General features: G+C 41.1%; 4 protein-coding genes across 10 annotated transcripts in view; all 4 read left to right on the forward strand.

Annotated features, from left to right (window-relative positions):
* The first annotated feature begins 209 nt into the window (after window positions 1-209).
* On the forward strand, window positions 210-3,779 carry tsnaxip1 (translin-associated factor X interacting protein 1). Of its 4 annotated transcripts, XM_008311056.3 has the most exons (9): window positions 210-759; window positions 1,153-1,297; window positions 1,422-1,562; window positions 1,856-1,949; window positions 2,123-2,319; window positions 2,795-2,936; window positions 3,192-3,358; window positions 3,470-3,583; window positions 3,692-3,779. In XM_008311056.3, exons 1-9 carry the CDS (start codon window positions 704-706, stop codon window positions 3,752-3,754), a joined length of 1,119 nt encoding a protein of 372 aa, XP_008309278.1. In that variant the 5' UTR covers window positions 210-703; the 3' UTR covers window positions 3,755-3,779. The 4 variants fall into 4 exon arrangements, with proteins under 4 accessions (XP_008309278.1, XP_024911828.1, XP_016888367.2 ...); XM_025056060.1 differs by lacking the exon at window positions 1,153-1,297 and having other exon boundaries at window positions 643-759; XM_017032878.2 differs by lacking the exon at window positions 210-759 and having other exon boundaries at window positions 1,162-1,301.
* A 221-nt stretch (window positions 3,780-4,000) lies between these two features.
* Window positions 4,001-7,751, forward strand: nutf2 (nuclear transport factor 2). Its single transcript, XM_008311046.3, has 5 exons — window positions 4,001-4,104; window positions 5,807-5,927; window positions 6,023-6,094; window positions 6,389-6,487; window positions 6,954-7,751. The coding sequence occupies exons 2-5, from the start codon at window positions 5,832-5,834 to the stop codon at window positions 7,065-7,067; spliced, it is 381 nt and encodes a 126-aa protein (XP_008309268.1). The 5' UTR covers window positions 4,001-4,104; window positions 5,807-5,831; the 3' UTR covers window positions 7,068-7,751.
* Window positions 7,752-8,405: 654 nt separating this feature from the next.
* edc4 (enhancer of mRNA decapping 4) lies at window positions 8,406-25,389 on the forward strand. 2 transcript variants are annotated; one of them, XM_008311044.3, is made up of 30 exons: window positions 8,406-8,640; window positions 9,573-9,732; window positions 9,815-9,926; window positions 10,063-10,162; window positions 10,314-10,500; window positions 10,653-10,800; window positions 10,914-11,018; window positions 11,106-11,218; window positions 11,286-11,396; window positions 11,502-11,597; window positions 11,788-11,887; window positions 12,210-12,390; window positions 12,927-12,993; window positions 13,591-13,682; window positions 14,342-14,520; window positions 14,674-14,750; window positions 14,862-15,003; window positions 15,094-15,380; window positions 15,464-15,697; window positions 15,938-16,039; window positions 16,225-16,368; window positions 16,613-16,649; window positions 16,751-16,898; window positions 17,094-17,249; window positions 18,682-18,797; window positions 18,917-19,082; window positions 20,147-20,333; window positions 20,865-21,084; window positions 21,683-21,846; window positions 23,419-25,389. In XM_008311044.3, the coding sequence occupies exons 1-30, from the start codon at window positions 8,562-8,564 to the stop codon at window positions 23,600-23,602; spliced, it is 4,194 nt and encodes a 1,397-aa protein (XP_008309266.1). In that variant the 5' UTR covers window positions 8,406-8,561; the 3' UTR covers window positions 23,603-25,389. The 2 variants fall into 2 exon arrangements, with proteins under 2 accessions (XP_008309266.1, XP_008309267.1); XM_008311045.3 differs by having other exon boundaries at window positions 11,313-11,396.
* A 417-nt stretch (window positions 25,390-25,806) lies between these two features.
* nrn1la (neuritin 1-like a) overlaps window positions 25,807-27,262 on the forward strand; it is a 43,601-nt gene continuing 42,145 nt past the window's right edge. The window contains exons 1-2 of one of the 3 annotated variants that reach the window (XM_017032767.2): window positions 25,807-25,862; window positions 26,719-27,107. In XM_017032767.2, coding sequence (XP_016888256.1) covers window positions 27,050-27,107 — 58 coding nt within the window. In that variant the 5' untranslated portion in view covers window positions 25,807-25,862; window positions 26,719-27,049. The other 2 variants (XM_025056438.1, XM_025056439.1) reach the window with 2 other exon arrangements.

Consider the following 27,262-nt stretch of genomic DNA (forward strand, 5'->3'; position numbering starts at 1 on the left):
GCCGGTGACTTATAAATATTTCAGAATGCTTCTTACTTTAATGCTCGTGTTTAACTTCCTTTATGCAAATAACCTTCATACAATACGTCACTGTTACGCAACAGCGCAAACCCAACACGCAATCGATAACTGTCAATATATAAAAATGCTAAACTCTACAGACTTCTACGGAACTTAGAATACATGTACTATGCGTATCTATGGATAGTTCACCCAAGTTTTTAATTGTGAAACGTAGGATTCAGCAATGCCTTGTGGTGCAGTTGTGGTTCATAGTTGTCTCATTTTACAAAAAGTTTCAAAGGGGAAGCAAAAGAAGGAATTCACATTGCAAATGTGTCTGCATACAATTTGTATAAAACATTTGTTGCAACTTTTATAAGTGTACATTTAATTGTTTTTCTATAAGTTGCCCGGAAAGAAGCGCATTATACCAAGTCTTGTAGCCTTCAATCAGCGTGTTTTTACACTTTATTTAAATCCATTTGCCTCGTAAATTACAAATACAAATTGTGAATGACATCATATATTTATAAAAAGGAGAATAATATCAATAAAATAGTATATCTTATTGGTTTACATTAAAAAAACATAGGTAAATAAAAGAGTCAGGCGCGCCGCGGACAACTAGGCAGGTCCTGTCGCTTCGCTACTATGGAAACAACAGTACAACTACAACAATAAAAATCAGTGTTTGCCAAATATGGCTCCAAAAAGAGATTTAAAGTTTCCACCTATAACATCGCAACAAGAACACAGGTACGTCAATACATCTATAAACCATGTACTGTATATACGTATTAATAGACAGGCTATGACTACAGCACACATGAACTATAACAATTGTTAGGAATATTTGCAAACGTAATCAAGAGTCTAGTACACGCATTTGCTTAAACACGTCACGAAGTATAAACACTTTTCGGAGTCTAGTACACGCATTTGCTTAAACATGTCACGAACGTCCAAAGTATAAACACTTGTTATTTTCATAATAGTAAATTATATCATTTTTAAGGAAGGGACTCTATTTTTATCAATTAGGAAATGTTGGGACTGCATAGCTACATTGCTTTTAAATGTAGCAATTACATTTAAATTATGTTGAGTAAAATTATCCAAGGTTTAATAACACTTTCATTACTGTTTTAGACCGTTAATTTCTGATTCAGATGCTGTTAATGTCTTGGACCAAAGCAGACAAAAAGGTGACAGGATTCAGCAGTCAGAAAAGGGTTTGGAAAGACAAATTGGAGCAACTGCTGTTGTTTCTGTACATCCACCTGCATCAAGAAGAGTGGGTAAAGATTAATGTGATTAGATCAAATATAGGGTTAAGATAAGGTATCAGTGAAGGACTTTGGACATGTCATTGGCTCACAATGTTAATCAGTGCAATGTTAATTAATGAATTCTGTTAGTTATGTTCTGCAGGTATCAGTCACATTTATGCGGCAACACGAAGAAAGCCCCCACTGCTGATTCACCTGGAAAACTATGTAAACAAGGAGCTTCAGTCTATCAATCCCCAAGAACCAAAGTACCAGGAACTGAAGCTGCAGGTGCTGTCCCTCTGTACATTTTTACACCATGTCCCTCCACATCACTTATCTGTGTATTTCCTGTTGGGCACCTTCCCCTATACGTTCTCTTCATATAACTATCTTTACCCTTTTCCCTCTGTACAGTCTCCCTGCTTTTCCATAAATCACCCCATGCTGTCTTTCTCATTAATACCCACTCTGCCCTGCCTGCAAGCTCTTATCCACCTCTTTTCTGCTCTATTTTGAAGGATGACCTTATAAATTATGCTGTGTACAAAGCTGTAATCTTTTTTTATCTGTTTTGGCCACAGGTCTACCGTGTTATCTTTGGTTGCTTCATCCAAGAGTTTAAAATGTACCAACCCATTCTGTCTGAAATCAAAAAGGAGTATGAAAACACATTAGGTTTGTAGCTACAAGTCAAGTCAACCTGCCTGGTACTTTTCTTTGCTTAGGATAAAAAAAACATTAATATATAGGAATTACATTGTTGGTGAGTCTGTACAAAAAGAATAAAAAGTACTTGGGCAAAATAGCCTGTCCCCTCCCATTGTGCATTATGTTGTGCATCTGTTTAGCCTATCAGCAGGATCAAATAAGAGAACTGGAACCACTGCGATCGCATTTGAGATTGGTGAAGGAGGAATGCGAGAGGAAGATTCAAGCCCGCTGGGGAGAGGAGCAGGCTGAGATTGGAGCCTTGAAAAGGGAGAAGCAGCAGCTGCAGCTGGACATGGAGGCCATGAGGGAAAATGAAAAGGCCTTACAGGCAGTGGTACATGGCATAATTGTGGAGTGGAATTCTAACTGCAAATTATTTTTATTTATTAAACAGTTTAAGGCAGGGGTCCTCAAACCCAGGTCCGGGGACCGGTGTCGGTCCGTAGGTAATTTGATACCGGGTTGCAGTGGGACACAGTGAAAAATTATACTTCAGTTTTACTAATTTACTTTATTCAAAATATATCCCTTTACTTTTTTCATTCAAATAAATCTGGCAATATTTCAAAACAACATGCCAACAGAATAAAGTCTAAAAGAGGTTTTATTTTGAAAATACAATGAACCTTTAACATTGGTGTGGTATTACTGGTCCACAGTAACAGCTGATATCGGCCGGCCGGTCCTTGGTACAACAAAGGTTGTTGACCACTGGTTTCAGGGTTAACCACATTTACCCAAACCTTCGTTTATGTTGTAATGTTTTATCACCTTGTGCCAATACGTCCCTGTGTTCTTTTCTTGTCCAGTTAGAGCATATGCAGTATGAACTGTCCAACCAATACCTGCTGTTCAGAGAGGAGCGCGATGCTCGTAAGCTGCTGATAGAACAGCTCAGTGATGTAACACACACATCTGTGAAGAAGGAGCTCCCTGCAGGTGAAAACTCAGGTAAAACCTTGTAGGAACTCACATCCAACTTGGGCAATAATACAATTCAATTTTTGCCCTAATGTAAAATTCAGCTTTGTGTAAATAAATATTACCAGGTCCTTAATAATATTTCAATTTGGGAGGTGGCAAGAGGGGGGAAATGTATTCATATCGGTTGATATCAAAATCGGAAATTAAGTGTTTGGACGATATCTGATATCCCAATTAAAAACCAAATAAGTGCTATACTGTTATTTGTTTCCATTGTACAAGTTGAGGCTAAGGACCCAGTGGAGCTACAGCTGGCTTTAAAGGTGTGTCGAGCCAATTTGACCACAGCTCAAGAGGAGCTCAGCAAGATGAAGGCAGAATACTGGGATGTTGTGCCGCAACGTGACTGGGACAAACTGCAACAAACATATCAACAAACAGTCCTGCAGGTGAATCATACAGAGACGATGATGCTGTAAAAACTCAGATATCAATGATTTATTTTTTTAAAAATATGTTAAATCTATGCCATAATCTTTGCTTTTTTCTCTGTTGTCCAGTTAAAGACACTGCAGGCTGACTTTGATCAGCTGAAAAGTGAGTATGGCATACTCCTGGAGCTACATAAAAGAGGAAGCATGGAGGTTGAGACACTGGATTCCTCCAGTGTGCAGGTATATATCACTACACTGGGCCAAACTTGACACATACAGTATCTCTAGTATTTAATATGTTTTTATTGTTTTGTTTTGTTTTCCATATTCATGTGAACTTTTCAACAGCTGGCAGACACTGAGGAGCAGGCACCACCTCCAGCTCTAGACCACGCAGATGAAAATGCCTGAATTTAAATGAGAAATAAAAAAAAATTACACTTGAAAAAAGTTGTAGTACTTTTCATTTAAGAGTAAAGTATTTTAGTAGATATTATGCTAATAATAGATCCTGAAATAAAAAACAAAACAAAAAAATATTGGTTGTCACTCATACATAACCATCAATACCTTTTATGGTAGTCAAATTTACATCTTAAAAGACGTGCGCCGTTGTCAAGCCTCGGGAGCGATAATAATACTGAAAAACTACAATCCCCACAAGCCATCATAGGAACTACGCAGTCAATGTGCGGTGAGTACTCTGCCATTACGTACACAGTACTGTGCGTTCGTCTGAACTAGCTTGGCGTTGGTTAGAGGTAAGTTTCTAGAATGCTTTTTAAAGGAAACGTAATCTAAAGTTTAGTGAATGGAGGCGTGTTGAAACACATTAAAGTCTACTCCAGCTTGTAGTTTGGAGTAGTACGGAGGCATGGGGATTAACCGGGCCACTCCTGTCTGTCCCGTTTCGGGCTGACGTTGGTTCACGCCTTGGAGGTTCGCTGAAGTAGAGAAGTGTTCGCGGGCCTGGGTGTGGAATGAAAACTTGGGAGATATTTTTAGCAGTGGAGGCAACGCCAGTGACAGTCTGCTAACTGTGCTGCAAGGCCCCGTGGCTAACGCTCGGAAATAGAAACGTATCTGACTCCCAGTGTTTGGTGGCGGGAAGGCGTTCACATTAAGCACAGCTAACAGGTTAGCAGCTAGTTAGCTACTTAAGTTAGCCATAAATCTTAGTTTTCAATTGTTAGCCTGGTTAAATACGTTCATTTGGGGGCACGCCCTAATCACAACCGTATTTATGTATGTATATAATTACTAAAGTGCTTGCGTTTATGCTGATTTTTGTCTAATTTTTACTTGTAATTTGACGGTTTGACTCTGCTGTTATTTGCGAGCACATGACTAGTGTTGTCACTCTGAGGCCTCAGTTGCTGCTACATTACGCCCTAAATGAATAGATCAGGGTCGCCTAGTTATTAATACTTATCGCGGTGTCTAGAGTTTAACTCAATTTGACAATTAGTTGTGTAGACAAAGCCTCAAGACCGTCTTCTGTTGTAACATTAGCAGGCTACTCGTGTGAGAGCTGCCTGTTCCGTTACTGGCAGGTGCGGCCTGAAAATGGTCGACCACTGGCGTCACTGCCGGGAGTCAATATGCACATTTGCAGGCAGTTGTCAAAAAAAAAAAACTACTGTCGTGAATGTCTACATCAACACATAGAAAAAAATATTAGTACTATGTATTTCATAAAGAGTTTGGTTGCATTTATTATTGATAATTTAATTGTTATTCTGTGTTGAGGTCATCCACATTTATAAAGTGAAAGCCACAATGTTGTTACATAAATGTATGTATGTTTTTGTTTTTTGTTTTTGTTTTGATTGCATCAGAAATTACATCTTCAGGTTCACAAATATGGTTGGTGAAAATTAGGCAAAACATAACTGGACTAATACAAATAGTTGTAGTCACTTTAAGTTCAACGTTGTTTTAGAATGTGTTGGTTGAAGTTGTAGGACATACTGCTCTGGTTGCCAAACTTTGTTCTCACAGTTTTTTGGCAGGTTTGAGTCATCATTTTATCCAGGATCTGCTACACCCAGCAGCAGCTTAGACTTGATTAAATTAAGCATAATCATTGCTGTTTATTAACCATCTTGAACAATATGTTGTCCACAAGATATCGGCTGATTTTGTGATCTTACTTCTACCAAAGTGGTTGAAGCTAAAATATTTTGGACCAGCTAGGTAAAATAGAATTTTACGAGTAGAAGGCTAGACTGTTGTTGAGCTACACATTGAGTGCAGACACTAGGGTATTTATTAATATTATCATTATTGTTATTATTCATCCGTTTTACTTTTTGCAGAGGTTTATCCGAGTTCACATTTGTTCATAAACAGGTCGTTTATCCGAGTTCACATTTGTTCATAAAATTCTATGCTCTCACACTTTGCTAGCTTGAAACTCCAGCCCCCCGGTTTAACCTTTCTATTGTGTCTCAATCCCTCCAGTGTGTGCTTTGCAGGGTGATTCAGGATGTGTGAAAAGCCTTGGGAGCAACTAGGAAACAGCTTTGTGCAGCATTATTACAGTTTGTTTGACTCTGATAGAGCACAGCTGGGATCCATATATGTAAGTTTAAAGAAAATAATGACTCACAATTGTGTTTATTGGCTTGGTAATAGCCAGTGGCAACTATGTTATAATGCTGTTCTCTTCATACACAGATTGAACAGTCATGCCTTACCTGGGAAGGACAACAGTTCCAAGGAAAAGGTTCAATTGTTGAGAAACTCGCTGTAAGTATATTTCTCAATTTATAGATTAATGCAGACTCGCATATGTGCAACAGGTGGTGGACAAAACCTTTACTGACCCCTAACCTGCAACAGTAGAATGTGTGAATGCAGTTAGCAGGCTAATCAGATTACAGCAGGGCAGGCTTGTGTAAAAAGGATGACACTTTTAGTTTTTTTGTTTTTTGTTTTGTCATGGTCTAAAAATATGAACATAAACTATATTAAAAGAAATTCCTGATTCTCTGTAATCTGTCTCATTAAGTTCTATCTTGTTGTTCCTTTTTATTGTTTCAGAGTCTACCCTTCACAAAAATAGCGCATAGTATAACAGCGCAAGACCACCAGCTAACTCCAGACTGCTGCATCTTGAGTATGGTTGTAGGGCAGCTTAAAGTAAGTTGACTTGTCATTTAAAACCAAAACCTTGTAATAAACCGCAAAACGATAAAACCCTAAAACAGTTCTCTTTAAAACAGTGTAAACATTGTTTATCAGCCTTTGTGCACAATGTGAGAATTCAATGATACTGATGTTGTTTGATGGCATTCTTTTGTAGAGACTGTCTCAAAACTCTTAAGGCAAGTGTCAGTTGTCAGTTATGTCTCAAAGCCAGTTTAAAAGTAGGCCACTGGACTCACCTCAAATAAATTGAAGCGTTTTGCCTCTCATCCAAGAGACTTAGAACTGAAGAGTCTAGTTGCCTACTTTTAAAACTGCTTTTGAGATTATTATGACCTGGATGACTGAGAATATCCACAAGTATGTTAAAGTTATGTCATTGACACATAATAGGGTGAGAAGATACAGAATCATTGTGTTGTGTTAACATATTGCCGTTGTGTTCTGCCTCTGACCGCAGGTAGATGACGACCCCGTTATGGGATTCCATCAGAGTTTCATCCTCAAGAACATTAATGATGGATGGGTGTGCACCAATGACATGTTCAGGTTGGCCATCCACAACTTTGGTTAAGTCTGCTCCCTGCTCTGGTAGACGGGGGCAGCCATAGAGAAGGGCACTGTGTGAAGTATGCAGGGGGGAGTTGGGGACGGAGAGAAAAGGAGAAGCTCATCCCTCCCTCCTGCTGTCTCATCTACACCTTTCTGACCAAGAAGCTAAGAATGAATTATGTCAATGTCAATCAACTGAACCACACCCAGCCAGTAGAACTGCAATTTGTTTTGTCTGCTGAGAGCCGTTCGACCAATTAGACGCCCCCTGTCTGCCACTCTGCTACTCTGCATGAAGCTGGAGTCCATCATGACAGTATCGACACTCTAGCCACATGGAAGACAAACAGTTGACCGATCCCATCAACCCATGCTCTGCTCACCATCACTCTTACTCTAACCCACTCTCATTCTAAGTCTATTTTCTTCCCCGATCTAAATTACATAAAGACTACAGCTTGCTTGAGGGAGTTCAAATGAAGTTCAATTATTTTACCCAATTGTAAACCACAATTCATTACCATGTGAGGTTTTGCTCTTGCAAACTAAAGATTCGTGGACCAGAGGTCAGATTTAACCCTGTGATTGGCTTTTGTCATGCATTAAAACCCCACTCTCTTTCTCTCCGCCTCTTTTCCTGTCTTTTTCTTGCATTTGGCATGGACTACAGCCATGAAACACAATAAAACCTGGACTTTTTTCTTAATGGTTTTGTCTCGTGTCGTTCTCTTTGTCTGTATGTCTTTCAATTAGTCCTTATACAAAGTTACCTAAACAGAACAGTATCGGGCCTCTATCGTTAGTAGCACCATATATAAGCCTGATGTAAAGAAACAAAGAAAAATAAACGGCTGGATCAGCTTGTTACCTAAAGACTTACTCGAGACCAGAGGTTCCAATTTTACCCTATCAAATATGTCCACACCAAATTTTTCCAAATGTTCCCAAACTGCAGCAACACTAGCTGTTAAAATCTCGGTGAAGCCCTGTAGTTTTGGATGGCAGTAAATTACACTATAGTGGGGTAACCATTGCAATATTTTTATTTCCTAAAATCTGTTTGATCCAATCTGTTTTAATTCTGCTGTAATTCTGCAATGCAAAAATTGAACCGCACTTTCCAATCTGTTTTAATTCTGCTGTAATTTTGCATTGCAAAAATTGAAAAAGAAATATTAAACCGCACTTATCAATCAAACAGTGCACCTATTATATATATAAATATATTGTAAAGGGACAATTAAATACACAGAGCATGTTGGGGGTCCTAACAATACCTTGGTCTGACTGTAGAGGCCAGTATTGTACTTTATTGTGCGAAAGCTGTCGCATTGAGGTAGGAACCAATGACTTAATTCAACAGCAGGTCGGAACCAATGCCGCGGACATGACGGAAGTTTAGACGGTTGCTCTGGGTGAACGAAGCAAAGAACACTGACAGCAGCATCGCGTCACTAAAAAACACAACTATTATCGCCTCCCTTTAATTAACCTAGTCTCCCCTTTACCCTCACCCATGGCGTCTAATTCTAAAATCGACATTGAGGATGCGACCCAGCATCTTCGAGATATCCTGAAGCTCGGTAACAGCAGCGGTGAGTGAAACCGAGGATGGATGAGAAGCGGTGGTTGGTTTAGGCCGCGGCGGGTAACTTTAGCTACTTGGTTAGCTTAGCTGAAATAATACTCTAGTAACGTGAGGTGTTTGAGCGCGCACAAGTGAAATGAGATGTCTTGACAGTTTGAACAAAAAACTTCAGAGCAAAAATATTAATGTCATGTCACATATTTTAAAACATATTTTTACGGAACGATGAGTTTGCTCAATTGTTATGTAGCAAGGTTATGAAGCTAGCTCCAGCATTTCTAGTTAGCCTCTGGCGAATTAGCCTACGCCGATGTATTTGTTGATGGATGAAAGTTATTATTTTCAGAACATTAACCCTTAATTATTTCTATTATTTGGAATATTGGCCCCATCTTTATTTTTACCATAGCCGATTTACGATTCTAGTCATCGGCGCATTCTTGTTAATTGAGTTATTTGAATGCTAACAAGAATTAGCTAAAATGTTTCAAATTGCGTAAGAATGTCGACATTCCTGGATGTTTTGTTTACACTGCTCTCATTCTTGTTTTTGTTGTTTAAAATCCTTGTCGTTGTGCTCAAAATGGTGGACGGATACAATTTTAGGGAAATTACACATGAAGGAAACACAGTCTAAGTTATTGACTTAAGGGATGTCCACACTGCTACACTGAAATAAGTTATCCTCTCTAATTTTAACGGCACTGTGATTAATATTTCATTTGAACAAATACGTCAGTGTTAAAAGAATAACCCTCAGTCAGTTACTTTATTGGAAACATCTTTAATATTAGAATAAGTGCAGGTACAATGAAATGTATGTTATAGTCTATCCTATAGTTATTCTTTATAAATACTGAGTATTTAGCTGTCTCTACAGGTCTGTGTTTTATGTTCATGGAGTGTATCCTCACATGATAAATGCTATTTTTTTGTTAGATGCGCCAAGTGATGGTCAGAAGATGCCGTCTTTTAACGGAGAGCTGAATGGACTACTGGGGGTAGCAGGCATTCTAGGGAGTACTGAAAGATCAACCATGTCAGAATCTAGTCGACCCATCTCCACAGACATCAGCAGCGCTGAGGAGAATCAGATCATGTAAGAGAACGCTAAAGTTTTACTTCTTATCACATCTAGCACAGAAATATGTGTTGATTTTAAAATGCTTCCTCTGTTCTAGCTGCCTGTCTGGCGATGATGGCTCCACTTGCACACCCATCATCTCTAGCAATGTAGAGATTGTTGCAAGTCAGGACTCCAGCATCAACAGCAAGGCCAGAGGCAGCAACAAGGTGAACACAACAAATGTATTTTCAAAGCACCCGAAACACCTTTTGTGACCAGCAATACATTGTGTATTGCTGTCTAGGGGTGTGTATTGGCAAGAATCTGCTGATTAACTGAGGTTAATTGTCTGTTTTCTTTCAGGTGAAGATTCAGCCTGTTGCAAAGTATGACTGGGAACATAGATATTATTATGGCAGGCTGATAGCCGTGTCAAACTCCTTTCTTGCTTACGCTATCAGAGGTAGGATTCCTACAGGAATTAGTTTATAAAACTGTTGTCCCTTTTCTACCATTAATAAATCAAACATATGCTCAAGTATAAATTATGTCACCTTGTATTTTTTGCTTTGCTTTATTTCATTTTCTTTTTGTATCAATGTATCGTCCACCAGGAGCCAACAACCACGCAATGGTTCGTGTTCTAAGTCTGGGTTTTGCTGAACGATCGCTGCTAAAAGGATTCACTGGAGCTGTCGCAGATTTGGCTTTTGCCCACCTTGACTCCTCTCTGCTGGGTTGCGTTGATGAAGCAGGCAACCTGATGGTCTGGCAACTCACATGCACTGGACTCAAGATACTGTATCCTTGTGTGTGTGGAAAGATCCCAGAGGTTAAATACCCGTCAGCCCACGATGGCAATTATTTTTTTATAATTTCTCTCAAAACACTGATGAAAGAAAATACATAATTAGATGAGTCCTGTCAGTTTTCTTTAACTAATGTTTCTACAGAGATCAGATTGTTGTTCACATCAAACGGCCAGAAGACACTCCTCTAAACTCGCATAGACGTCTCATCTGGTGTCCGTTCATTCAGGATGACAGTGAGGATAACCAGGACGACTCCAGCCAGACTCTGGCTCTGCTACATGAAGACAAGGTACCAATAATGACACACTGTTGAAGAATAAAACTGCTCTTCTCACATAGACACACAATGGTGTTTAGAGATGTCCGATATCAACTTTTTCCCCGATATCCGATTTCTTTCAGGCTGAGGTCTGGGACCTGGAGGTGTTGAAGGCTAACTTCAGCAGTTGGCCTGTTGATGCCACAGAAGTAAAGGAAGGCCGTATCACTGTAAAGGGACACACTCAGGTACAGATCACCATAGTAACTCTAATAATGTCAATAACAATAAAATCTGGGTCGCTGTCCGGGACACTGAACATCATCTCATTCCAGTGTGTCAGTGAAGGAGCCTTGTCTCCAGATGGAACTGTCTTGGCCACAGCTAGTCATGATGGCTACATCAAGTTCTGGCAGCTGTACATAGAAGGAGGACAGGACAAACCCAGGTAAGAGAGCAAGTCATAAACTGTGTTTGTTAACCTAAAAATACATTTTTGTTTCTTAAATTTTCAGTATGTCTGCTCTTCACGCTCCTTCCAGATGTCTCCACGAACTCCGGCCTCACGGAGGGCGACCTCTCTCTTGTCTTCTTTTCTGTGACAACCACAAGAGGCAGGACCCAGAGTAAGTTAACAGAAGTTAGTTAACAGTATCATCGTAATATTATTGTTAGGGACTGTCTTTTTCTTTGCTCACATCTCGTCTTTTTCTTCTTCTATATCTTTGCAGCGTTCCTTTCTGGCGGTTCCTCATAACTGGAGCAGATCAGAACCAAGAGTTGAAGATGTGGTGCACCGTCTCGTGGACCTGCCTGCAGACCATCAGGTCTGAAAATTACACCACTGTATCTGTCCAACATATAGTCACAAAAATGTTTAGACGTCGCCAACATATAGTCACAAAAATGTTTAGATGTCGGTTTCTTGGTTATTTTTTTTTTTTATCAGCATTTCAAACAAACAAAGCAGAACACACAAAACAGAAAACAAACTGTGTGAATGTTGTTTTCTTGTAGGTTTTCTCCATATCCATTCAACCCCACAGCTCTGCCGAGTCTGAAGGCCAGTCTAGATCTTTCTGCCGAGTATCTCATCCTCACTGATGTACAGAGGAAGGTCAGTACAGTGTTGTTGATCAGAGACTTCTGGTTAGTACAGACGTTTTAGAACAAGTAGTATGCTCACAGTTTTCCTACAATTAAATTATAAAAAAAAAAAAAAGTATCATTGTGCCTGTAGTATTGCAGTATATTGCAATATATTGTATTGTTGCTGGTGTATTTTGAAACGAATGGTATCCTCAGATCTTTTTTTTTAATCAATAATCCTTTCAAATATCTGACAGATTGTGGATTGTGACATTTTTCATACTAAACACTTTTTTTATTAAAAACTCACCAGTTCAAAATAAAAAAAAAATATGGACCATCTTCACCAGGTTCTGTATGTGATGGAGCTGCGGCAGGACCTGGAGAAAGGCAAGGCCAGTTTCACCGCTGTGTCCGAGTTCCTGCTCACACACCCCGTGCTCAGTTTTGGAGTGCGGGACGTGACCCAGTGCCGACTGCAGCACACTGAAGTTCTGCCTGCAGAGGAGGAGAGCGAGAGCATGAGCACAGGTGGAGCTTTAAACACACACACCAGTAGTTGTTAAACAAATTGACCTGTAATGGTTTGATCGGTGTCTCGGGAGGTTCATTACTTTAGGAGCGTGGTAGTTATAAGTGGTTCTCTATTGGTGTCAGCATTTTTCTGCCGTATGTAATTGTACTCTGGCAAATGAACTAATTCACTGCCATCTGCAGCAGAGCCGCTGGCTGCTGCGCAACTGCTCCCAGATTGTGTGTGCGTGTTTCAACAAATGTGAGCAGTCGTGGTCGGCGTCTGTCCAACTGAGATGTCGGAACACTCATTGGGAAGCTGTCGGTGCACTTCACTTACTGAGCAAAGTCTTTGCCATTTTAAATATTTAGAATTTCTCCAGACTCAGAAAAACACCGCTGTCACGTCGGTTTGACTTTGTCCTTTGTGGAAGGTTTTAGTAAAAACACTGAATTTAAACCAGGACTGTTTTCATTACACATGTAGCAGCGCTGCTCTAAATAATTAAAACATTACTCTGTGTGTGTGTGTTCTTTTCTTTTTTCTTTTTCAGAGGGCCCTCAAGGACCCACAGAGTCCAAGTCAGGGATCCAGATTAAACTCTACTGTGTTCACACCAAGTAAGTCTTCACCTGACCTCAGCAGAATATGGCTACTATACTGGTTTATTCTGGTCTAATAGAATTAAAGATGTAATTCTATTCAGTTTGTATGAAAAAATATCAAGAAAAACGTTCAAAACTCAAACTCCAAATTCAGCTTCAGTCGTTACTGTTCATCTTGACGGTGTCTTGTAAAAAAAGAGTCGTTATCCATTTGGCATTATGTCAGTCAGAGTGTTAGACCTAGACTGACAGACTTTCCTGACCTCAGTCAGGCTGCTCTAACACAAGCTGGGCCGCCGACCAGAGGTTGAAGCTCCACAAACACATATTGGGAGTTGATGATGGGATTTTAAACCTGAGATGCTTTGGTGGAACAAAAACTTTCCCGGGATTTTAAACCTGAGATGCTTTGGTGAAACAAAAACTTTCCCACAGTATGTCTAAGTGACAACAGTTGTATATTATACATTAAAGCAATGATTATTGAATCATTCTACCTTAGTGTTAAAAAATATTTTTCTGATTAATTCATCAACTTAATCATCGTGAGATAACGCATTCATCAAGATTCACTGGTGAATTTGTGTGTTGTTTTTTTTCCCCCGTTTTCAGGAGTTTGCAGGACGTGCAGATCTGGTTTCAGCCAAACATGTGTTCCAGTTCTGCGGGCTTCCTCCCTCATTCAGATTCTCAGGATGGGTTTGGTACGTCACTGTTCGAACAACTTCTGAAATAACTGCAGCTCTCTGTTCTCCACCTGCTAAATGTTTAAATGAGCTGTTAGGCTGGTGGACATGTTGAGAAGAACTCACTGTCAAACTGCCCCAAGATGTTATCAGTCAACAGTAAAGGAGTAATGCTGCTGAGTACTATATATAAATACTAGTTAAATATTGAGGTGTGTATTTCCCAGAATCTGGTGATACAATACTTATCACAATACAGGGGCTATATATTAGATATATTGATTTTTTTTTTAACCATTTAATAGTAGAAAAACTGTCACCATAGTAAACCCCCAATGCAGTTACATGGTTAACATCAGGTTATATAAACAAATAAAAGAAAATATAGTTTGGCTCAAATATGTCACATATTTAATGAAATATAACTTTGCAAAAAAGTTTTGAACATGAAGTGTTAATGTTTTTTTGTTTTGTTTTTTTGCTTTCAAAATGTATCAAGCAGGCCTGAATATGAACCCCCTATCGTGCCAGTTTTGTAGTATGTTTGTCACCCCTGTGTATTTTAATAAGCAAAGTGATTGAAAATAATATCCCTTATATCATTTATTTGAAAGATCTGAATATGTTTTTTTTTTTTCTGCAAAAATAGCTTAAGCCCTTTTTTTTTGTTTTTACAGGAGGCTTTTCAGACAATCTCACTGACCACAGCTCTGACAAAGACTCGGGGAGTGGCTCCCAGACTGACCTGAGGAAGATCCCACCTCTACCTGCCCCTGCTGACTTCCTGTCGAACTCTGCCACTGGGCCGATGCCCAAACTGATGACACCCGATGCCTTCATGACACCGAGCACTTCAGTAGGAACAAACACAAACATTATTTATGACACTGCATTTCTTGGTTGTGTCTTTTTTTTGTAGTTTTTCGCCGCTACCTCTTTTACTCTTTTAAATCTCATTTCTATCAGTTTATTGCCTTTAAATTTGATCTAAGTTTTGTTTTCCCTCCAGGTCCCAGCTTCCCCCGGCAGCAGTGCCAGCAGCTTGACCATTGTTACTGCTATCAGCAGCAACTCTGACTCTACCAGGTGGGCTTTTGTCAATGTGCTCATTACATGTACATAAAAAGTAAGAAGTTTAAACAGTTTACTCTGATTCTATAGCATTTATTGCTGTACTTCTCTCTCACTGTGTCTCAGAGCTCTTGATGATGTCAGTCAGAGTCCTAACAGAGTGGACAACAACAGCAGCAGCAGCAGCAGTAGTATGACCCTCTCCACCTCCACCAGCAGTCCCAGAGCAGCGTCTGCTGTGCTGCTGCCCGGACTGGAAAACCTACAGGTCGGCTTCCTCGGTTTCCTATGTCTATAGACGTTTGCACTCTCAGAGTCCTTAATATATATGTTTCTCTCTCTCTCTCTCCATACCCAGGCTATGGTCTCTCCAAGTGGACCCCTTGGACTCGACAACTCCCAAGTCCTGGACTCTCCTCTCCTGCCGCCGCTATCCTCTCCGACCAGAGCGCGCTCCCCAGACGTCATCTCCTCGGCCTCCACGGCCATGTCCCAGGACATGCCTGAAATCGCGTCCCAGACTCTGCAGCGTAGCTTAGTGTCCAGCCTGGAGCCTCTGCCACTTTCTGCTCTCCAGACGGACAGCATGGCCTCCGCTGCTTCCGCTTTGCACCTGCTGACCTCACCGCGCTCAGCCAACACTAGGTAACCGCCGTCAACGCTGCCTCAACATCATTTTGTGACAACAGTACCCAAGCCGACCAATCAGTTGCGTTTTTCTGTTTCAGCCTGCTGCCTCTGGAACTAGGAGGAGTTGATGGACCAGGAGGCGGCGCCGTGGAGACAGAACCTAGACTTAGCCACACACCTTCGTTACTGGAAAATGCCTTATCGCAGGAGAACCCCGGAGGTGGAGGAGGCGGCTCCTCTGACGGAAGTGTGAGCCACACACCCTGGCCGGCTGCACCTGACATCACCAGAGAAACCAGGAACAGTCTGAGGGACAACGGCCTAGGAGAATGGTAGGAATCTAAACATATAAATATTTATAAAATTGATCATTTTGATGTATTTCCTCATGATGAGGAAATATTAACTTTGGTAAGAAAGAAACCAGTTAGATTTTTTTTTTCACTGATGAGATTACTAAAACTGGTCCATCACACAGTCTGCTGTGTTGCTGTTTTTTTTCCAATATAGTTCTAAAAGAAATACCCTTTAATTCCTTACCCAGTTCCTGTTTCCTTCCTGCTGTGTTGTAGTTCTAGAGATGAATCAAAGGACAGACACCTGAGTTCGCCGTACCACCGGCGCTCCTATCACCTCCCACAGAACGACAGTCAGGACACCGGTGCAGAGCAGAGGTAACCCACAGACACAGCATCTTCATCGTCTCACTGCAGATATTGCAGGAATACATGCAGTATTCCGTTAATGCTGATGTCAGTCCTATTGGTATTTGCAGTTCATGAAGTGTACTTCATGCTTAAAGGTCAGGTTCTCACGGCTAATTTGTGTGTTAATATTGATTTGCCCTGTTTTTTCCCAGTGACCCTGACGATGAAGTGGCCAGTCTGGCCTCGTCCTCTGGGAACTGCGGCTCTCGATCTTCTCACCGACTCCCTGTCAAAGACTGGAAGACGTCCCCAAGAGCCTCGCCGAAAGTAAAGAGGAAGTCAAAGAAAGAAGACAGGTAGTTTGACGTAATTAACAAAATGGTTCCTATTCTTCAAACCTGAACTGTGATGTGTGTAATTTTGCTTTAAAATAAAATCAGAGTTGATTGAAAGACGTTTGGTCGCGAAGCCCAGACTTCGCTGATAATTTCAAACCAGCAAATATTTGAATTAATTATTGCCTAGTTTACATTCCTAACTAGTATTAATGATATAAACAACGCCTTTAGTTTAATGGCCTTTTTTCCCCCCTGTGCTTAGTGAATCATCTCAATTCAGACAAATGGACTCTGGACAGGTAATTCTTTTTTTTTAAGCCAATTATACCATAAAATATTAAAACATTAAACAAAAAAAATATACACCTTTTTATAACTCATTTTTTCTACGTGCTCATAGGTGAATGCAGAAGTACAGGATGAGTTGTTGATGCTGCTGCGTAGCCAGCAGAGGGAGCTGACAGATCTCCGTGGACAGATAGAAGCCATGCAGAGCTCCATCATGTCTCAGGTGGAGCACGTCCTGTCCAACCACCAGGAGCAAGAACGTATCCTCCAAATTCACCGAAAACTTGCAGTTGTTGTGTGTATTTTAAATTTGAACCCTTTTAAGGTTAAAAAAAAACCTGATAATCGATTGGCCGAGAATGCTGGGCAAAATAATTTAAATAAAAGTACAAGAATAAAATATAATAAAAACTTTGTTTTTGCGATCGATCGACCTTGACCATCGTCGTTCTCAGAGCGCAGACTGGAGCGAGTTCTGGCCGAGAGTCGGAACCACCAGCAGCAGCTTCAGGATCAGCTGAGCGAGCAGCTCGTCCACGCCCTCACCTCTGCGCTCACCAACAGAATGGACAAAATCCTGCGGGAGGAAATGAAGAGAACCGTCCCGCAGAGTAAGACAGAACCAACCGTTTTAAAATGCTTTATTTGAGTTCCATAATTAAGCGGAGAGTTCAGCGGGACGCCGATATGTACAGAGGACTTATTTACACTGAGGTGCAGGGAGCCAAGTGCTGCGCTGAATGTAAGCGTGACTAATCCACATTCAACTCCAGTTCAGAGCCATTGGCCACCAGAGACGGCTGCTTGATCTGTGTCTCACCAACGGCTCCGACCACGCACAGGTTTGAAAGTGTCGTATCTGCCGTTAACACCGTTCTACTGCCTTTACCCAGGAAGCGTCGGTGCTAATGGAGGTGCAATAAGAATAGTTGATGAGATATTAAACCCTCCTCGTATCACTGGGGGATTTTGTAAGGACATTTAATCAACAGCGCGGTCACGTCGTGCAGTTATTTTTTTTTTTATACTCGTTCTTCCGCCGTTTACAAGATGCAGGTTTTGGGTCGTCGTGGTGATTTAATACACAATGTGGACGGCCATTTCCGAAGTGCCATAAAATCAGATTTCGTTAACGTTAACAACATCTGGCAGACGACGTCCTCACCTGCAGTTAAGGTGAAATGAGACACTGTGGTAAAAGTTTTCACTGCCCACCTCCATCTGAGCCAGAGCCTCTTCACTTGTTATGCTCTACGGAGGTGTAAACAGGAAGTAAATACCCCCCCCACAACCTCCCGATCTATTTCTTTCTGTTAGGCAGGCTCTCAAGATTAAAGATACTTTTAACCCAAATTATCCAGACATATTTGACTCAAAAGCATCTTTAAAAGTAAAACATTTTAGGTTTGGAATTCATTCTTGTGTTTTAATCTTGACTCAACATAACGAAACAAAACAAAACAAAAAGACAAACCAATTTCAGTAAGAACATCCAAAAAACAGTTTTTACATTCAGGGCAATATCTGTAAGAATATCTAAGCTCTGCAGTATGACTTGCACTGTTATTTGTAAAGTGAGACATTTATTTTTGGGCACAAATCGAAACCATGTCTGGACCATACCTTCATTGACTGTAGATCAGCCCGACAACAGATGATGACATTCAGCAGTGCGATAGTCCTGCATTTAAAAAAAAAAAAAAAAAGTTTAGTAAAAATTTCACAGAGCAGCAATGTGGCAGTGACACTGACAATGTTTCTCAAAACAAATGTCTAAAACTCAGACCAGGCTGTTCATCAATAAATCAATAAAGACTGGGATCAACTCAGGCTTAGGTTGAATTAAACATCACCCATTCAGCTTAGGACTTTTTTTTTTGGCCGGTGACACTAAAAGTCGACCGTCCTTGGAGAGATATTATCACGACTCGCCTCTCCTGCCCCTTTAATACCAGGATAAGTTGTTCCCGTTCTTCTCGGCTGCATCTTTGATCACTCTTTCGCTCTTGTTAATCTGTCTTCTTAATTCTGTGCCGTCTTCAGCGATCTCCAAGAGTCTGGAGCCCGTGACAGGTCAGCTTAGCAACACCATCGCTGCCAAACTGACGGCGGTGGAGGTGACCTTAAAGGACAATGTCAGCAAAGTGGTCAAATCAAAGGTGGGTGGAGAAACGACCCAACACCCCGACCCCCGCCCATCATTGCTGTGTTTATTTCTTGTTTGTTTGTTTTTTCGCCTCTTGAACATGAATGTCTCCTGTTGCTGCCTCTTCCCCAGAACACGACAGACGCCATTGGTCGAGCCGCCGCCGAAGCCATGCAGGGGCCCATCCAGGCGGCGTACAAAGAGGCGTTCCAAAGCATCGTGCTTCCTGTGTTTGAGCGAGGCTGCCAGTCCATGTTTCAACAGATCAATGACAGCTTCAAACAAGGCACCCAAGAATGTGAGGCGACCTTGTCATACCACAAAAACCCATGTAGTCGACAGAGAGTGGGCCAAATATAGAAAACATTCTAAAGACACTGTGTCCTGCAAAACGAGGTCCAGTTAAAATTACTTTAATTGCATTTTACAAGTGGTTGGACTGGACCTTCAGAGATGCTCTGGTGCCTCTTGACCATGTTTTCTATTATGACCATAACTGAATGCTCTGCTCATACCCTCCCTCCCCACCCCAACTATGAAACCCTGAAATAAGTGTCTGTTTATTCACAGTTCTTATTTTACACTCGTCTCTTTTTAAAATCCTCAGGGACAGCTTTTATAATGAGACACATTTCTGACATCCGTTTCCTCTCAGCCTGTTCACACACATCAACAAAACGTAGTTTTTCATTTTTCGTTCTTATGTTTTGAAGAACAGCAACCACAAAATACAGTTTCACCAATAGCTGACAAAATATTAGCCAAACGGTAACGGCTAAAATAATGCTACATGTCCGCTAGAGAATCTTCCAAGACAAAGGTTAAATTTACTAGCGATGTCCGATAACATCAGCCGACCAATACTATCGGCCCGATATTAGCATAATTATGATGTTTTCCCTAATAATAGTTTGGGGTGAAAAACGACTGTATATAAAAGTAAAAGTCACTAGATGGCAGCATTGCAGCTCATTTTTTTAATCTATTTTAATAATCACGGGATCAAATGCAGAAACTTTTGTCCCCTAGGGGGCACCACTAAACTTACTTAACCACCAGACCACCACTGCCTCGATGTATTGGTATCGGAAATTGAGTGTTTGGACAATATCACCATAACGGCAAAAAGTTAATGTCGGACATCAATACAATTTACCACTAAGATAATTAAATGATAGCCATATATATAGGAATCATACTCATGGTTGCAGGGTAAGTCTGAAAAGTCGCTTGAATTTGACTTGGAAAAATGTGTATGAACCCTGAGGAGGAGCAGTTGTCGGAGGTGCAGCTCAGTTTTTTTTAAACACTAACTTTAACTAATGTCAAATATTGAGAACTTGTTCTTCCTGGTCTTTACAGACATCCAGCAGCTGGAGACTCACATGAAGAGCAGGAAGCAGAGGGAGCTGGAGGCCCGCGACCCCATGGTTGGTCAGCTCCAGCAGATGATTGACAGCTTCCAAACGTCCACCGACCAGCTGGCCAGCAACATCACGACTAACATCCGCGCCGAGGTCCAGCACCAGATCCAGATAATGATGGGAAAGTACGTATGGCTGCGGTTCCTTTGAACGGCTTCTCATAAGAACCTCGTTGGTTGCTTGGTTGGTAAACAGCGGAGACGCCGTCACTCGGTGTCCTCTTGACCTTTGTGTCCTATATATGTGTAGAAACTAAAGCATCAGGCTGTTGACTCACTCCACTCCCCACGTCTGATTAAAATTCTGCGCTGATGTTTTTTAATACCTGCCTGATATGCATATCAGGGGAGGCCTGTGCCAGCCGCCCTGGCCTTATTCACTGCCTATTGAGCAATTGTGTAATAGATTGCAGAGCAAAAACAAGCAGAGCTTAATCCTGGGGCTAATGTTAGAACATCAATTCGATCCAGTCTCTCGCTCCCTCTGCAATTAATTTCACGGCCTCTACAGAGTTTATACGTTTGTTGTGGGTGGAGCACGAAGCTGGATCGTGGACCAAACACGAACTTTCAAAACCTGGTTAGGAGCCGAGTCAAAAAAAAAAAAAAAATAGAAGAATGTAATAAACTTTTCATTGATGCATTACTTTACCACAGTTTGCAGGAGTCTATTCTCAGCCACGTGCAGCGAATCGTCAAAGGGGAGGTGAGCCTGGCCATGAAGGAGCAGCAGGCGGTGGTCACCTCCAGTATCATGCAGGCCATGAGGTCAGCGGCCGGCACGCCCGTCCCCACGGCACACCTGGACTACCAGACGCAGCAGGCCAACATCCTGCAGCTGCTCCAGCAGGGTCAGGTCAACCAGGCTTTCCAGCAGGTAACAGGCCGTGGGTTAGGTTCTCTGTCTGAACCAGTGATGCTAAGGTTAGGGTTCCAACTCGGGATGTTCAATATTAATTTTTTACCGATATCTGATGTTGTCCGAACACTTAATTTCCCAATTCTGATATCAACGGATATAGTGGGGCCAGTGTTGGCCTGGTGGTTAAGGAAGTTGAGTGCACTATGGTTTAGAGCAGTAACTTCAATATTCTACAACAACGTATGGATTTTTTTTAATTCAATTACCTGTCAATTATTCATGGCATTGGTTCATTTTATTTTTCTTTTATTTCTTTTCTGCTGATTACAAATGTAGATCCTTTTATGACTACAATTAAATTATTTTCTTTTTAAAAAACTCATATCATCGTGCCTAAAGTATCTGACTATATTGCAGTATACGGTATTGTTGCCCAGGTTTCTTAATAAGTATTGCATTGCCAAATTCTTGCCGATACACACCTCTAGCATCTCTGCAGTGTTTTGACTAAAGAGCTAGATTGAATATCAGATATTGTTGATGATGATACTGTTCTCACCTGAAAAAAAACCTCTTAAAAACATTTGTTAATGTTTGCTGTCTTTATCCTCAGGCCCTGTCAGCGACAGACCTGAACCTGGTCCTGTACGTGTGCGAGACCATCGACTCTCAGCAGGTGTTCGGTCAGCATCCCTGTCCACTCAGCCAACCCGTGCTGCTGTCGCTCATCCAACAGCTGTCATCCAACCTCTCCACCCGCTCTGACCTGAAGATCAGGTGAGGACACACTTTCACCTTCGTTTTATATTGAAAGAAGACTAAACTTGGCCGTACTAGATCATCTGTCAGGGGTCGTTTTAGACTGGGGATCCAGCCAGGGTTACCACAGCTTCACTGAAGTTTTAAGCGAAACTCAAGACCAGTCAACGACGAATCCTAATATTTTTCCATATTAAAAAAAAGTAAAAAGTCCTGGAAATGCTTCAATTGTCAAGAAATAAAATAACAGGCTGTAGAAATAATCAGCAGCGTTTTCCTTTCACAAGTTGTTGTCACTTCCTGAGCTGCACCTCGTGAACGTTTCCCGCAAAAACCCGTCACCTGCTCAGCCCTCAGTCAGTAACAAAGGCAGTGTTTCTCCCTTCCATCTCCAATGTTCTCCGTCTCTTCCGAGCGCTAAACAGTGTTAAACTGCTGACCCCATCGCTGTAGCTGTGCTGGGGGATCAGCACAGATCATCTTCTGAAAAGCTTGTTTTTTTATGATGCTCTCCATTCTGTTCTCGTGTCCGTGTCTTGTTTACCCTGTTTTTTGCTGCGGTTCTTTTGACCTTTCACATCTTTTTTTTTTATCCCTGAACTGATAGAAACAGTTTAGATAAGAAAGAAAGAATCCATTAAAGTGGAGCAGGAGGAGAAAACATCTCTGAGAAACGGTGTCTTTTTTTTTTTTTAGTCTGTGTGTTTACGCTCATATCCACATGGGTGAACTGCGGCCAGTAACGTGATCAAGGACAGGGTTTTGAATTCAATCAGAGAGTCAGGGCTGTCAGCTGCTCTCAGGGTCCTGACGCCGTCTTCCACAGCGTGTCCTCGTCCTGCTGTTGAACCTGAGAGAACTGAGTCTGTGTCCATATATAAATCACAAACTACTACAGACTGTTATGTTCAGTAAACTGATGTTATTATATGGAGAGCTCCGAGGCAGGAACCAAGAGAGTTAGCGTTGACGTCGGCAGTCTTAATCGTAGCGATGGACCATGAAATCCACACTGTCTGCAAAAACCGCAGAGGGAAAAAAAACAAAAAAAAAAACAAGCTTTGACAACAGCGCTGTGAATAAAATCCATGTTGCTGTTGCTCTAATACACAGACAATACACACTTTGTTATTTACACATGCTGCTGAGCAAAGTTTTTTTTGTTTCCCAGCATGTGTTTGTGGAGGCTTTAAATTCAGACCAGATTCAGTACATTAACAATACAGTATATGCACATATATGTGTATATGCATGTCTATATGTGTGTATATATATATATATATGTACATATATATATACACATAGACAAATTTCATCAAGTAGGCCAGATTAAACCCCTTAGCGGGCCGCCTTTGGCCTGCGTGCCTTATGTTTGACACTCCTGGACTTAAACAAAAAAACAAACAAACGAGACACTGGTGTTTTTCCAGACGTTAACTTTTTGAAGCTGTGCTCATGTCGGCATGGAGGACGAGTCCAGATATCGAGGACACTTTTGCTGCGGTCCCTGCTGGTTTTTCTGACCTTGTGTCCTCCACTGTTACTGTGTCACCTCTTTGTCTCTCTTCTCTTGTGTCCACACACACGCAGCTACCTGGAGGACGCCGTGATGAACCTGGACCACAACGACCCGCTGACCAGAGACCACATGACGGCCGTGTTGGCTCAGGTCAGGCCCAAGCTCTTCACCTTCCTGCAGCACGACCCTCACAGCCCGCTGAGCAAGAGGGCGCGGCGTCTGCTGATGATGCTGCAGGGACTGGTCAACCACTAGTCCTCGCCCGCTGGAAGTGTGGTGCCGAGCCGCCGCAGGATCTCCGTCTGGTTCTTCTGTTGGAGCACGCAGAACTACTTCAATCCATGTTCACGCCGTTTGCCGCGGGATTGAGGACTGAAGGTTTTGGAAAGAAAGTTAAAAAACAAAAAACAAAACAACAAAAAAAAAAGAAGTCTACCAGTCCTTCATTTCTTAGTTTTACTTTTATCGTCCGTCCTCCGCCTGAAAGAGTCAAACATCGAGGTAGGAAGTAGACTGTTTTGGTTTGATTTCCAGTCAGTGAAACAGGAGACAATGATTGTCTGGATCCAGAGATCGTCTGCAGAAGAGACTCTTCAAGTTCACCGTAGATTTCAGCAGACCTTCGTCGTCATCATCATCATCATCATTATCATTATCATTGCTGCTGCTGCTGCTGTTCTGTGGAAACATTCAGCCTTTTGTCTTTATCCAGAAGCAAACGATTGTCCCCGGTGAGGTCAACCAGACTCTGGTGATGGTCTCCTCAGTCCAGGAGAAATTTTTTTTTTTTTTTTAAACTGTCACCTACAGAAAGTGTGTCCAACCTGTCCACACCCACTGAGGATGCTTCACTTCCTCTGACCACTGACCGGACAGGGTCACAGACACAGAACAAGAAGGAAACGTGGCCTCGTCAGAGTTTGATGGCTGCAGCAACGCAACATCTCTACGTTTAGTTCCTCTAAAAAAAAAAAAAAAAAAAAAAAGTTTTTAAGAGTATTTTCCTTTCAGTTTCTGCTCATTGGTGCAGTATATGGCCAGATCAGTTCTCCGTGAGGATCAACCGTTCTTTTGCTGAAACGCAACATTTTTCTTCCTCGTGTTCAAACCTATAAGAAAACGACGGCAACAACAAGAAAAACTCTCTTTATTATTGCCTTTTCTTTCGACCTTGTCTTCACAAATCCCTCAGATCCTGACGGAAACAAATTGTGACTAAATGAGAGGGAATTGGTTTCGAAGGTTGATAAATATCTGTCAAACTGAATCGTTACTGTCTGAATAGCGCCCCCTCTCTTTTTATATATAAAATTAATGACATTTAGTATTTGTAAGACTCGTATACTTGCTTTAAAACTAGTTCCAAACAATTCCTGAACACTAGTGTTTCTGCTGATTGTTTTTTTTTTTAAAGGGTGTAGTTACTCCTCACAGACTGCAGGTGGCAGTGTTTCTTCAGCCCGCGGGTAGTGCAGCCTCAGTTGGTGGTTTCAGTTGATGCAGTCACTCGTCATTCCTGGTTTGGAGTGTGTTGGTGTCAAACTGGTTGGTGATTGACGGGTGTACGAAAAAAACAAACCACAACAAAAAAATATACAGTATAACAATAATGTGTTCGTTCACCACGTGAGGAACGTGTTCGCGGTGGGTTCTGTGTAGCAAGTGCCTTATTGTACTCGACCTCGTTTTGGACTTGAGTCCCCGTTTGGGTCCTTAAACGTTCAGGCTTCGCCCCCCCAGCGGTTCCATTTAACGTTGAAACGCTTCTTTTGTTTTCATTTTAAGAAATAAATACTAAGGATAATAACAATAAAGTGTGGTTGGATCCGAGTTCATTCTGCAACAGTGACGTGAGAGGAGAAAAAAAAATCCTGTTGTTTTTTTGTTGTTGTTGTTGGTGACTGTGGAGGAGGAGATTGTAGTGATGTTTGACTGAGAGGAACTTCTGTCACTGTTTCCCTCTCACCTGATTATGTTGTGTAACTTTTACAGTTTGTTTTACCCCAAACATTTTGGAATAAAAAAATAATGGTTCAATTTTCTATTTTGTCTTGATTTAAGTGTGATTATTTCACTACAGTCCTGAGGGAAATATGAAAAATATTTTTACACAACTACTGTATATATATTAAATCTTTTAGTGTGTTTTTATTCCAAGCTTAAGATTTCAATATGAAACTTTTAAACTAATTTTGTAAACTTTTTGTATTCATCTTTTTTTTTCTTTTCACAAAAAGTACAATAGCTAAAGTATTAGTCTCAAAGAAAACAAATTAAATTTCCTTTGTGTTGTTATACAGAGCTGGGAGATTTTAAAACGTGATACTTATTATTTTAAATACAAATATTTAAATGTTTTAGGGCCCTACAATTCAAGTTTTTTTTAACAACAAAAAAAAAAACCGTCAGTTATTAGCTCTCAATGGTCAGGTAGTAAAAGCGGATGTGGAGATTGGTGGTGTAACCGGAAATAGGGTGACCATAACTGCCGAGAGGAGGAGAAGAAGAAGAAAATGTAAAGTACAATTAATTTAACGTCCGTAACTAATAAGAATGTCTTTCGTAAACTTCGGAAATAGCTCAGAAAATATTTATATTAGATACCAATAATTACATGGTGACGTTGACGTTGTCCTCGTCACGAATCCCTCAACTTTGCCAACTTCCTGCCAACGGTTCTGTCTTTTAGCGGCGGTTATATCCAACTTTATACGTCACTTTATTTTTGAGATAATTCTTCTTCGTCTCATAATTTACCATAAACACTGTTATTTTACTGGGAAAATGTACAAAATAAAAATCACAACGCTATATATTTTAATGTTAAAACGTTTTTTTTTCTCACACGGAAAAAAACTGCGGTTGACTTCAGGGACATATTAAGAGGCCATCTGTCATTTATCGCCCTCTGTTGGTTAGTTTAGGCACTGCAGCTGTGCAGCAGAATGCCACTCACGTCTGGTTTGTAATTTCAACTGATTAGATGTTTGTCTTTCGGAGGCCGTTTGTAGACACGGTTCCTCAGGCTGCAGCCGTCATTCCAAGTGAGACTTCAGGGAGTTTATTCCATATTTTTGTGAACGTTATTATTATTATTATTATTATATAATGAGGAAAAAACAGGAGTGAAACAAAGAACAAACACGGTTTTAATGTGTTTTTTATGCCCAGAAAACTATGAAAAATATGATTTTCTAACTAGTTTAAACCACTACAACGTCCAAGTATTCCTCATGGATTAGATTGAATCTGGGAATTTCCCAATATTCCTCATTCTTCTGCATCTGCATCTGTTTTTTTTTAGTTTTTTTTTTTTATGTGAACTCTCGTGGGTTGGAGTAAAACACTAATGCACCATTTATACCACCCAGGTTTCACCTCGGCTCAGCAGGGACTGCACACCTTCGTTCTGCTCCTCCCCCTCCTCCTCCTCTCTCTCCTCCTCCTCCTCCTCTTCCTCCAGCGCAGGAGAGCGCACAGTGGACTCTTCATCACCGGAGTACAGAAGCTGCACCAGGAACAGGAGGAGAAAAAAAAACCCACCCAGGATAGGACTGTGGAGGAGGGCGTTTTTTTTAAAAAAAAAGATAAACATTAGGGTTAAAATAATACATTTTTTTATTTTATTTATTTTGTTGTTGTTGGGATTCCGGTGCCGACCTGAAAGTCTCGGAGGTCGAAGGACGAAGTTTCCATCCCAGCATGGCTTCCCTGATGAACTCCGTGTGTCTCCTCTTCCTGCCTGTTGCTCTGCTCCTCAGTAAGTGATGAATTATTATTATTATTGTTTTGTTATTTTAATCCAAATCACAATAAGTTGTTGTCGAGTTGAACGCGCAGCAACTTGAAGAACGCGCCGCTTCGTGCGTAAACGTGTGCGGCAGCCGCAGATCCTCAGCTGTTTTTTTTTTTTTT

The sequence above is a fragment of the Cynoglossus semilaevis genome, chromosome 6, assembly GCF_000523025.1.
Source record: "Cynoglossus semilaevis isolate Cse_v1.0 chromosome 6, Cse_v1.0, whole genome shotgun sequence".
NCBI lineage: Eukaryota > Metazoa > Chordata > Actinopteri > Pleuronectiformes > Cynoglossidae > Cynoglossus > Cynoglossus semilaevis.